This window comes from Zonotrichia leucophrys, chromosome 1A (genome assembly GCF_028769735.1).
Source record: "Zonotrichia leucophrys gambelii isolate GWCS_2022_RI chromosome 1A, RI_Zleu_2.0, whole genome shotgun sequence".
In the NCBI taxonomy this organism is placed as follows: Eukaryota; Metazoa; Chordata; class Aves; order Passeriformes; family Passerellidae; genus Zonotrichia; species Zonotrichia leucophrys.
In genome coordinates this window covers 64,701,955-64,715,255 of record NC_088170.1, presented here as the reverse complement: position 1 = coordinate 64,715,255, position 13,301 = coordinate 64,701,955, and the positions used below count along the sequence as shown (strand labels likewise).

The following is a 13,301-nucleotide window of genomic DNA, read 5'->3' as shown; positions in this document are numbered from 1 at the left end:
GCCTTTGCAGAACAAGTCACATTGTTTGTTTTTTGAAGCAGAGATTCTAAACAAAACAGGTAAATAGTTTAAAAAGCTGAAAAGTTTGCACTGAACCCTCAGAGTTTGATTCTTTTCTCTGGGGAAGAGTTACTGGGAGCTGCATGTTGATGTGTGTACTGAGTTTATGAGGAGAAAGGTTGGCCTTAGTGTCTTTTGATGAATTCTTCACCTTGGTTGTGTACAAAATGTAATTTAAAAAGTTAAAAAGAAATTCCTCTGAGTTGCTAATTTCTCTTTCAAGAGGGAAGCAGCTGGCAAGACCTTGAGATTGGTTATGGCTTGGTAGAGGGATGAGAGGCAAGGGCTGTGTGTGTGTGCAGAGACCATCAAATGGCACTAGAACCACTTTGGTTGATGAGCAATGAAAATGTGCCTGATGGAGTCAGTAGGGCTGGAGAGATGCTCACTCACCTCCAGATCTGTTTCCTGCCATCTCCACTGGGATGGCTGCTCAAACCCTGGTAGCAAATGTGCTTCCTAAGCTCTTGGTGATCGCTGCATTCCTGCTCTCTACACCACACTGCTGTGAATTGATTATTTCCATTCCAAACCCACACCTTTCAGTGTCCAAATGATGCAATAAAGTGATAATAAAGAGTCCTATGTGCCAGGCCAGCTGGGGAAAAGAGGTGAACTGAAAAAAAGCTTTGCTGTATTTCATTATTTTTTGGATAAAAGGAAAAGTTATGTATTCCTATGAAATGCAAAGGTATTCCACAAAAGGTACTCTTGCTCAAGTTGTATCAGGTTTCAGTATGATCACATTTCTAAGACTAAACAGCTTAGACAGACTTTTTTATTTTTTTAATTAAGATTCAGTCTAGTTCCTGGTAACACATTGGGAAATAATGACTGAAGAAAACGAACATCAATTATTCACAGCCTATTGGAGAAGCCTTGTATAAATTATTCACAGAAGACATTCTGAAGCTGGCAAGATTATAGGAAACATTAATAATAAAGCAATGATTTCCTCTCATCCTTTGTCTTCCTCTCTTTTTTTCCCTCCTCATTCTGTGCTTTGGTTGCTCCTTGGTTCCATGTTGTGTGGACCCTGATGCCCCAGGGTATCACTGAAAAGCCTCCTGTGCTTGTCCTTGGCCTCAGCTTCCCCTCCAGGCTTGTGCCATGTGTCTGCTGAAAACAGCAGCTGTTCTGGGACACAGCTGCCTGATGCTGCCAACCTCACATTTCCACCTCTGCCCATGGGAGGCTGAGACAGTTCAGGCCTGACTCTGCCTGCAGGGGATGGCAGCACATCACCTGAATCCCAGATCCTGGGGCTTTGGATGAACAACACAGCAATGGAGAGAGGAGAGATGGAAAAAACAGTGTTTCAGATTATCTTTGCTTTGTATTTTCATTGATTTGTGTAGAACTGCTCAATTTCTATCCCCTTCTGATGTTGTACAAATTGGTAAAGTCCAGTCCTGTGTCTTTTTCTTTTTTAATTAGTCCTAATTTTTGAAAGCCGGGGACACACAGAACAATACACATAAATGTGCATGTGTTCATTGGCAACAGAATAAACAGAAGACCTGAGATAGTTTAGTTTTAGTTTTAAGTAAGAAATGTCTGGAGGAAAAAAGTCTGCTGAGAAGAGTGGTGGAGGTAGAAGTAGTGGGTCCAAGTGGGATGGGAAGCTGGATGAGGAAAGAGGGAAGAGTTAGAGGCCAGGGCTGCATAAGGGAGGAAAGCAATTGAATACATTATAGTGAAGCCCCAAACTGCCCATCCGATCAGCATTCTACTACTGCACAAGAACATAATTTTGTTATCAAAATGCTTAGGCAGAGCCACAGACTGAGAATCAACCCTGAGCAGTCCTATCCCATTCCCATCCCATTAGCTACTCACACGACCCCTAACACTAGAGCCATATCCCATATCACCGGTGGGTGGTCTCATGTTAGGTACAAGGGGATTCGCCCCCATCCACACTCAGGAATTGCTGATGATGCTGTATGATAGGTTATTCATTAATCCGGAAGCAATCCTGGAATTATTGATAATGCTGTATGATAGGTTATTCATTAATCCAGAAGCAATCTTGGTGGATCCTTCTGTTTGAAGTTTGGTAAGCAGGGCGAACAATAAAGAGAGATAGGGATAAGGGAATTGACGAGCTAAGCATGATCAGAGCTAATAATGTCAAACTGACCCTAAGAGCCGTGCCAATGTCAAACTGACCCTAAGAGCCGTGCCAAGCCATGGGAACCAAGCCAAGTACACCGGGAATTGACCATATTAGGATAGGAGTTCAAAAGTTTAAAGAGGAAGACTCATCAGAAGACCCTTGCCCGCAATGAAGGCACCGGAAGGACCACCAAGAATAATCCTCAAAATAGATGTCTCCGCCCACGCTCCGCCCACACCACGCCTCTTATGAATATGATGTAACCCTGCACCCAAGACTGTATAAAAGCTTGCTTCTGTCATGAGATAGCTAGAAATCCCTTTTGTGATTTCTCCGACGCGTCGTAATAAAATACCTCCTGTCTATGCTGACTTACTTGAGTCTCTTAGGCAGTTATTCTCGCCTTTTGGGGCAAAATTCGGCATCAATAGTTTGGTGTTGGAGGATGCAGGGTATTGAGACAGCTTTGTTTAATTTTCTGGTGAAATCTCAAATATTCTGATCCCTCTCACAAGGTGGCAGTATCTGCAAGATACTTGACATGAGAAAACATTCCAGAGGAAAGTTTCAGAGCTCAGGAGAAGCTGAGCAGCCAAATACATGTGAGGATCTACTCTGTTTGGCAATCTTTGCTTATGGTAATCCTGTCCTGATCTGATGCTGGAGCATCAGAGAGTTAAGCAATGTGAGAATGATGTGGTCACTTAATAGAAGAGAAATGTGCCAGCTAATATTGTTCCTAGTGCACCAAAATCACCAGGAGGGTCACTGCTGTACTAAAAGACAATGTGACCCTGGAGACTTGGAGTCAAAGGCCAAATTAGACAAGCTTGTTTATGGTCTGTTTTGGCCTCTGGAGAGCTGTTTCCATGTCTGGCAAGTGATGGATTACAAGCACTCCTTGGAAGTGGTTACACTGTGGGCTCCTGCTACAGAATGCCCCAGTCCTCATGGTGTGTCCTAGGAGGGAGGCAGGGCACCACTCATCTTGACTCACAGAGTTTAAGATTAAGGGGTTTAATTAAATTTGCTGGTCTGACCTCACAGACCATGAAAATACACCCAACCAGGCTGATGGAGGGGCTGATAATGGGTATTTGGCATGAGATTTTCTTCCATATGCTATCCAGTTATGGCATGAAACACTTGAGAGACAAAGGGTCGATCACATGCCATGACAGATTGTTCCAGCAGTCAGTCATTCCTCCTATTAAAAATCTGTGCCTTATTTCTAATTTGAGTTTGTTTGGGTTCAGCTTCCAGAAGGTAGCTCTTCTCATGCATTTGTCTGCTTGATTAAAAAATGCAGCAGGATCTTGTGTTTTCTCCCCCTGGAGATGCTTATATATTAATCAAGTTGACTTGCAATCTTCTTGTGATAAACTAACTAGATTAAGCACTTCAGATCTCTCACTGGAGGACATTACCTCTAATTTTAAAACCATTTGAAATCCTTTTGTTTTGTACTGACCTCCTAAAAATGCCAAATCATATCTATATGCAGCATTATAACAATATTCTTCTCTGTAATACATGTTTCATCCTACATATCTCTACCTGCACCTCTGAATTGATCCAGATCTCACTAGTGTCAGCACACTGACTTTGAGTGGGCTCAGGCTTGGCAACAGCCTCTACCCTGCCAATCTTGATACCATTCCTTTTCTTTTTGCCTGCAGATCATTGAGAAAAATGTGGGCAGCCATCAGACTCAGTCCTGGGCAGGCAGAACTGCCCCCTTCCTCCCTGCTCAAGGATAATTTCTAATTTCTAACAGCCCCACCTGAGATCTGTTACTCAGGCAGTTCTCAATCCCTTTAAGGTGTTCCCCACCTTTCTTCATCAGAGTGACATGCAAAACTAAGCTAACTGTGTTAGCAACCTTGAGTCTGTGACATCCACTCTATTTTATTTGTGGAGTCCTTCGTGGCAGGAAGGAATGATGAGTCTGACTCCATGTTTTCAGAAGGCTAATTTACTCTTTTATGATACTATATTATAATAAAGAATGCTATACTAAACTATACTGAGGAATACAGAAAGGATACTTACAGAATGCTAAAAAGATAATAATGAAAACTCCTGACTCTTTTCAGAGTCCTGACACAGCTTGGTCCTGATTGGCCATTGAATGAAAACAACTCACAGCAGAATCCAAAGAAACAATCACCTGTGGGGAAACAATCTCCAAACACATTCCACATGAGCACAACACAGGAGAAGCAAATCAGATAATTATTGTTTTCCTTTTTCTCTGAGGCTTCTCACCTTCCCAGGAGGAAAATCCTGGGCAAAGGGATTTTTCCAGAAAATATGAATGCCACGTCCACTCCATCACCTTCATCAAGTGACTTGTAATCTCTTTAAAGAATGTAATGAGGTCTGTTTGACAAGACTTATACAGTGGTAGCTATTAGCACTGGGTCTCATGTCAATTTTTTATTAAGTGCATACATACGCTGTCAGCTTTATTGCATGTGTGTAGGAATATGTGTGGCTGCCTGTGGCAATGTCTAGTTGAACTGTACTTTACAACATCTTTGTGAGAAAGACTAGTCACCTACAAACTACAGCATCTTTTTTTTTTTTCCTTCTGTAGTTATTTAGGAAAGCTGCAGCTTCAAATCACCAATAATTGTATCAGCTCCAAAGGCAGCAGTGTATCCAGCACCACAGTGTGTCATGCTGTTCCTAACTGCCTCTGGAAATGTTCTTATAATTTTTAAAATGCCCATGATGGGGCAAATTATGAAATCTTTTCATGCATTTCAGAGTTTTCTTTGCAGAAAGAAAGATCACATTCATTCTTCACAATGTGCATTGCTCTGTGTAAGTTGGGGTGTAACAGCCCAACTGATATTTGAGAGGTGTAATAGTAAAGTTTGCAGTTAGAGAGGGACAGAAAACAGTGATGTCCAGTTATTCAGTAGAGATGGTTTCTCTGAAAATAATGTATCAAATGCCTAAACAAATGGTCTCTGGGGTCAAGGGTATTCACAGAATCTTCCTCTAATGTGGAAGAATATTTTTTCCTCTGGATTCTGAAGAGGGAGGATTTAGTGGAGGACAAATCAGAGCACACACCTAAAATACAGAATTTGTGTTCCCAAAACTTTGCATCACTCTTTAACTTCCTAAGTTGTGATGCAGTCCTTCTTGTTGGCAGCATCTCGTGTGTGTCACCCTCACAAACACAGCAGTGCTGCAATAATTCCAGCTATTTCTGTGGCTGCTGGGAAGTGCTGCATCTGTGCTCAGCTATGTCTTAGTGATATGGAGTAGCCATGAGAAAGGAGAAGCTCCTGGGATGCCCTGGGATGGATCTGTGCTCTGTCCCTCCACAAGTGACTGATCTCCCTGTCTCCAGCTGGGATGAACTCTTGAAATGATGCAATTTAGACTAAAGAAAGTTTGCCCTGTTTTTGGTCTCCCCCTTGATGAAAGACCAAGCTGTGGGACTCTAGGAGAGGAGACCATCTTCATGCTCACCACACACTGGATTTCCTCCCCACCCTTCTCCAGCTGGAACGAGACCAAATGCTGCATCTGTTCCGATGTTGAAAGTGGTTCATGTTGCCATTAGCCACATCCAGCCCCAAATTGAACCTGGCAAGCAGCTGGCATGCTCAGAGCCAGTTTGCTTGCAGGGGAATGTGTTTTGATGGGAAATGCTGCTGCCTGTTAAATACAATTCTTACAAGGAAAGAAGGTAATTCCCCACCTAAATAAAATAAAGGCTCACCTATTTTTCTGGAAGGTGAGAGATGGATGATGTGTCCTGCACAGCAGCTGGCCTGATCTCTTGTACTCTTTTATTTCTCTCAAATGAACAGTTTGCAAGGGGTTAAAACATATTAGTTCAGCTAAAGTAAAAATCTCTGCTCAGCCTCACTGTGATGGAAGAGGAGGCTCTGCTGCCCTCAGCATCTTCATTGTGGCAGTGAATTGCTCACGGTTCTTGACTCCTTAGTTGAATTTCATGATTCTGGAATGGCTAAGCAGCACTCTCAATTTCTTGCTATTTAGCTTTCTCTAAAAACAAAAAAAAAGTTGAAACTATTAAAGAATTCAAAGATGTCATGAGAGAGCTTACTTTTCTGCTTCCCTTCCTGTTAGCTTCTCTCTGCACCCTTCAAAAGAAAAAAATAAAGCAAGATTTATTAATTATGCTAAAGCCATGAGTCAGGACATCTTTATATATTTAAGGTGAAAAGCTGTACCAAGTGTGGTCACAGTTCAGACACACAGGGATGTGTTTAGTGCTTTTTTTCCCAAATCTCTGAAGGAAGCTGTTTCCCACCCCACGTGCAGGGAGATCCTATGGCTTGAGCTGAGGTCACACAGTCAGTCAGGTGGGGTGTTAGCTCTATCTTGTGTACCACTGCTTATAGTGAATCACTTGCCCTTATTGAGGGGGGATATTCTGTCTGTCTGTCAGTCTTTCACAGAAATCCATCATGGCAGGATTTCTTTGTTTATTCCCACCCCACACCCATCTCTGCCTGGATCCTGCCCACTTTCCTTCTTGGTCCATCACCAGTGAGCAACAGGGTTAGAAATCTGTCTCAAGTTCAGAGTATGCTGATAGGACCAAGAAGGAAAAATGACCCTTTGGCAGATCACTCCATCAAAACAGACCTTTATCTGCTTTCTAGTGGCATGCACTAAGGACAATTACAGAAAGAAATCCTGCTGGTACTGGGACAGAAATGGGAGCCAGAACTGTTAGTTGGATTCAGATGGAGGTTCATGTTACACAGCCATGAGTTAATCAAAGTGCTTACAATAAAGCAAGTTTTTCTGCAGCTTAGATAAACACTGGCACATCTGTGAAACCACATTTTCTGGGACTTCAGCCGACGTCATTGTTTTGGGCCAGTTTCACCACTGTGGCTGCCAGTCTGCTCTCATCCTGCAGTTTCCCAGGCTAATGAGTTTATGTCTGTCAAAGAGAGTGTCTGAAAGATCTGTCACTGTGCAGTGTGGCATGTGTGAAACAGAAGAAAATCCCATCATTTCTTGGGATGTGAGTTGTGTGCATTGCTCTGGATCCTGCTTTGGCTTGACTGGCGTAGTTTAAAAACCTGCAAACATTGTAGGAAGTACTATGGGCTGCAGAAAGTGCTCATTTGTTTTTCATTCAGGATGTTCAGTCTCAAAGAGGACAGGATGCAGCATGGTACTGAGGGAAAATGGGATAGCCTGCCATTGAAATGAGTGTCCAGGCAGGAATTATGATTCCTGACACAGGCGTGGGGCTCTGTGGGTTGACAGGACTTCAGCTACTGTCTAGGTATCTCTTTCATAATGGGAATAATCTTCCCTTAGCAGGCAGAGATGTGATCAGGGGGACAAGGAGCATACAGCTGTTAGGAGGAAATAATTGTAGAGACATCAGAAAAAAAAGCACTTTGTGAATATACCTCCTAATTGTACTTCCCTTAATTACACAGATTTTGAATAATGTCTTTGCTGTGCTGACAACCAGTGGTTATTTTCTCAGCATGTTAATGTCACCCTAATCAAAGATCCTCATCTTCTAGTCACAACCCTGTGGGTGACCTTTTCCAAGACCACATGGTCTATCAGGCAAGATGTTTGAGGCTTTGTAGGTAGTTCATGTGAGGAGAAACACAGAGAGGTCTTTGGATTAGGTCTGCTACTCTCAGGCAAGGTTTGTAGTGTTATATGATTCTCAGCCTGCTGCTGTGTGCCCTTCTTAGCTTAGGTGAGTAGAAAAGTCAGTTCTGGCTCTCAAGTACTGCTGGTTTTAATTGAGTTCAAAGTGTAACAGTTGGGTGAGCAAGTGTAAGGAGAACTATTATAAATCCTCGTTTTCACAAATTGCTTTTTGACACAATCTGTCGATAGAGATTTTGTTTCTAAAAATCTTGTTTTGCCAATGGAAGCAAGCTGCAATCAGGAGCTGTCATTGGGGTTTGGTTTCAGTGCTGCCACTCCAATGAAAACCCAGATGAACATCTCAATTTTGCTGATGATGTTGGTAGTTCTGCTGTTATGTTCCTGGGACTGGGACATTCTGTTTGGTTCCCTTTAGTGGCAGTTCAATCTTAATTAATTAAGTGGCAGAAAAAAAAAAAGAAGGAAATTAATAAGGATTGATGAATTCATTCCTATGTTGTAAATTATTGTCTCCCCAGCTTTCTCCTGTGCCTCTGGTGAGTACCTGGAGATGAAGAACCAGGTGTGCAGCAAGTGTGCAGAGGGGACCTACTCACTGGGCAGTGGGATCAAGTTTGACGAGTGGGATGAGCTGCCAGCAGGATTCTCCAACGTGGCGACGTTCATGGACACGGCACTCGGCTCCTCCGAGGGCAAAGCTGACAGCTGCAACAAGTGAGGAGCCCTGCTTGCACCTGGCCTGGGCAGCTGGGGGCAAACCTGGGACAGCCCAGCAGCACAAAGCTGCTTAATGACTCACCTAAGCTCTGCAGAGAGCAGCCAGCCCTGCTAATGGCGAAGGAGGGTGGCTGGGAGGTGAAATCTGTATCCCACCTCTTTGCTGTCACCGTGGTCTCCTTGGGCTCATCAGCAGCCACTGAGTTTAAGGCCAGCCTGGAGCTGCTCTTATTTGGGTCATGGTATAGTGAATGTGGCTTTATAGTAAAAGGTCCTTTTATGGCCTATTGCAGAACGCTGTTTCTGAGTGTAATTGAAGGTATATTGAACCTGTGGATAATAGAACTTTCTTATATAGGCTGAGTCCTAAATTTTTCATACCATATCCTTTCCCTTGCACAGTTTCAGTGAAAAATATTGTTTTATATTATTAATGTAGCATATAAAAATATGTAAAGATATAAAATAAAATGATTAAAAGTTATTATATATTATTATATATTATGATATACTATATATAAATATATAAAATAATTTGTATATAGAGAGAATTTACATTATCTGTTATTAATTTATTTATACTATTAGAAAGATTTATTATTTATATTATTTATATATTTATTATTAATAATAATTTTATTTTATATATTAATTATACATAAATAATGCATATATAATTTATATTGAAATATATTTTTATATGTAAAATAAATATTTATAGTATATAAAATTATATATTATTATTTATTGTTATACAAAATAATATATAATATAATATATTATATAGTGTATAATTATATTACATAACAGATGAGATATAATATATATTATTATATAAAATTATATATAAAGATATAAAATAAAATTATTATATTTACTATATCTGAAAAATAAATGGAGATCCTGTAATAATTTTAAAAATTCACTGCAGTTAGCTGTTTTGGGATTCAGGGGTCTTTATTATGTAACATGTTGCTGTGTATTAGTGTACAAAAAGTATCTTCAGTATCTGTGATCTCAGTTGAGGCTTGTTTTGTTTATGTTCCCCAGCTCTTCATGGACACCTCGAGGGAATTACATCGAGTCCAACAGGGATGACTGTACGGTTTCTCTCATCTACGCTGTGCACCTGAAGAAATCCGGCTCTGTCTTCTTTGAGTACCAGTATATTGACAACAACATCTTCTTTGAATTTTTTGTAAGGCCTTTAAAATGGTGAATCCAACCTTATTTTGCAAGAATTCACCCCAGATCATTAGCAGCAGTTTTCTCCCTTTTAAGTTCCCTGCATGCCCATAACTTGTTATCTCTGAACGATATAAAAAATTCTGCTTCTATTTCTGTCACTTATACTGTCTTGTGGCATTTATTTAATCTTCAGAACTCAGTCTGAACTGATTCTGTCTGCCATGCACTGGGATTTTGCCATTAGGGATCATGACTGCCCCATTTAGTCCATCCTTTTGCAAGACAGGTGTTGGTGGTAGATGCTCCTATTTAGGGGTGTCTGATTTGAGATGTCTTTGAAGGGACTTGACATTTAAAAAGACTTCCTCCAAGGTTGTACTATGTGGAAACCTTTAGTTTTAGGTCAGTTTGTGTCCTAGTAATTTAGTAATTAAGATGAAAAGAAAAGTAGGAGAAATTCAGGTGGCTTTCAGCAGGAATTAGTCTCTGAGGATGTGTCCATGTTGTGAAAAGGAGGGGCTGGGGATCATTAGCTCTGACATGGAAACAGCTTGGCTGGGCTTGCACCATGGTGTGCTCAAATTGCTGGAACTCTCTGGTCAGCAGTGAGCAGAATGGGGAAGGCAGCCCTTCTCTGCCCACCTGGATGGACTGGCTGCTGCCCAGTGAGCTGGAGGGTTCCCAGCACCAGGATTTGCAGTGGGGTATAAATGCCCCACATTACTGAGGTGCTTTGGAAGGTTCCACCGTCCTTGTCATGTTGTACCTGCCATGTGGGACAGAAAAAATGTGATGGGAGGGTGACTCAGAGAGGCAGATGACTGGAAATTTTCAGTCTTCTCTGTTACTGCCCCTTTACCTGTCTGACAAGCTCTGTTTTTCATCAGAAGGACACAGCTCATGGCACCTCACAGGAGTGAGAACTCTTAGGTGGTGTTGGTTAACATTTATTGAAGTTTGGGGAAAAGTGCAAAGTGTCTTATCCTTAGTAGAGCCAGAAAAGGAAGACAAAAATTACCTGTTGGAGGCACCTTCATGCTGCTCCATCAGTGTGATAGCTTGCTGCTGCACTTGGATAACAGACCATGCAGGCAATGTTACTTAGGCATTTCTGTTTTGTATTAGACTACCCTGCCTTCTTCATGGGAAGAAAGCAGCAACCATGCTTTCTGCTGTCAGGTGAGTGTGCCAGGATTATGAATCCCAGCTCCAGTTGCTCGACTGACTGGCGGATCTGTAAATATATTGTTTCTGTGAGCACTGGCTTTGAGAATGGCTTCTTGATTATTGCTTTTGTCCATATCCTACTCATTCACCTTCTCTGAATTTATCATTCCCTGTTCAAGAAGCGATGAGTGCTGCAGCCCCTTATAGAAATGCTCATAAATTCCTAGTCAGCCTCAGTATTTCAGGGAAACCATATTTAATTCTCCTGTAAAAGTCATTTTTTTCCCTCCAGCATGCCTTTGTGCTGAAATATATTTAACAATGACACTTTAGCTCTGGACAGTGGCATTTCAGTCCCAGTGGCATTGGCATTTCAGTCCCAGTGGCACCATTTCACTGGGAAATGGTGAGGTGTTTTTTCTGCCCTTCTTTGGCTCTATTTACATATTGCAGCCCTTTACATCTGCTGAGAAGAGGCTGTATATTCTTACCTCCTCTTTGCAGGTGGGAACCAAGACAAAAAGGTGTTGTAGCTCAGGTTGCACAAGATAATTAGGGATTTTCCTTCTACACAGGTGCTTCTTCACACCTCTTTTCCTCAATGCAGTTGGTCTAGGTGGGAATTGAGTGTAGAGGCGCTTTGGAGGATGTGGAGTTGCACAGCTTATTTCAGATTTGATTTGGAGCAACTTTAAGGAGGATCCTTGACTCCAGGTCAAGTGTGTGAAAGTGTTGAAGTGGCCTTTCTCCCTGGTGCAATAAAAGCTGAGTATGTGATCTTGTGCCTCAAAGGGAACTTGATACCTTTTCATCTGAGAAGGTATAAGAAGAAAGAGCTGCACCAAACCCTGCTGTAAGGAAATGATTCTGAGCTGCCCTGGACCCAGGCAAGGGACAGACAGCCTCCCACTTCTGCCAGGACAGATTCCCTATGGCATGTTGCCTCTGCCTTGAAAGCTTTACTCTCATCCCTGGGTCAGGTGGCAGCAGGCCAAAGGGAAAGCCCTTATTGGCTGTAGAGATAACATTTTGTCTTCCAGCTTTGGCCCATCCACTCCTGCTTCCCCTATGACTTAGAAACCTCTGGGTTTTAGAGAATTAAGTCTTAGTAGGCTCAGGAGAAGGATAAAGGAGCAAGACAAGATGCTCAACATCCTTGTCTGCCCATACAGCATGAGGACAAGCCTGAGATCATCTCATCCTGCTCTTTTTTTATCATCTATGTCAGAGGGGGCTGGTGGAGGCACTGTAAAGCTGTTGCAGATGTTGAAAGTTTGGGGTTTATTTTGCCACAAGTAAGGTAGCTGTCTAAATATGAAGACAAGAGGAGCAGAACTGAATCTTATCATTCCCAGTAGTCATTATGCTGCCAGAGAGATGCACCTGATTGAAGTCACTGATATTGTGTTTTTGTTAACAGATTCAAAATGACCAGTGCAAAGAAATGGAGTCCACAGCAGACAAATGGGTGAAGCTCACAGACAACGGGGAATGGGGCTCTCATTCTGTAAGTGTATGAAAAATTCCTTCATTAAGTTTTTTTCCATTTATAAATGTCTGTAATTTCCTCTGTCCAGACACCAAACATGGGCCAGCTCCTGTGAATGCATTTGAAGAAGTAGAGCTTTCCTAGCACTGAGGGGAAAAGTCATGGAGATCCCTAAGGAGCTGATCCCAAAGGAAATTATATAGATGGAAGAGTTTGTATTGATTTCCCCGGGCTTTGAATTAAGTGTTTTATGAGGTTGAATAGATTTATGCAAATCTTCATGCCACAATCACTCTGCATGATTGTAATTGAAATCTTGTACAACAGTTGTTTGCTCATGAGAGCACAAGATTATTCTCAGTGCCTTGGCAGAGCAGTGGGAGTGGGGTGTGCATGTGGAGACAAGCAGGATGGGCATTTCATTCCCAAGTGTGTGCAGAAGAACTGGGCTGCACCCAACTTCTGCTCCATGGGTGCTTGTGTGAAAAACCAGCTGGCAGCACCAGGGTGGTTCCTGCAGCAGGGATATGAGCCTGTCTGTGTTGGGGGTAGGAGCCCTTTGGCTGCCTGAGTTTGCCCTGTGAACATCACATTCACAGGATCATGCGCAGACCAGCTCATCAGCGGAGGCCTGGCTCCCACTACACCATCACACCCTTGTCCCCAGAGCCATATCAGCAAAGGCCCAGCACAGGGGACATTGTGCCAGAAGAAAAAGGCTTTTGTGGGCATAGGCAACTGCACACACACTGTTTTCCATCAAGTGCTTTTCCTCCTGGAGGAGAAACTCTGTTCCTGAGGCAGCTCTGGTTGGAGTGCCTGTTAGGTCAGGTGCAAAACCAGGGCAGGTTACAGTAGGAGGCTGGAAAGCTGGCTGAGATGGGATGAGAGGCATGGGCTGAGAGGTAGATCCAAGGC

The 13,301-nt window shown here is 42.4% G+C and overlaps 1 protein-coding gene across 2 annotated transcripts in view; it reads left to right on the top strand.

Annotated features, from left to right (window-relative positions):
- ELAPOR2 (endosome-lysosome associated apoptosis and autophagy regulator family member 2) overlaps positions 1–13,301 on the top strand; it is a 110,677-nt gene that overhangs the window by 66,689 nt on the left and 30,687 nt on the right. For both annotated transcript variants that reach the window (XM_064702978.1, XM_064702979.1), the window contains exons 3-5: positions 8,341–8,536; positions 9,590–9,737; positions 12,315–12,401. In XM_064702978.1, the coding sequence (XP_064559048.1) occupies positions 8,341–8,536; positions 9,590–9,737; positions 12,315–12,401 (431 nt within the window). The remainder of the gene's footprint in view (positions 1–8,340; positions 8,537–9,589; positions 9,738–12,314; positions 12,402–13,301) is intronic.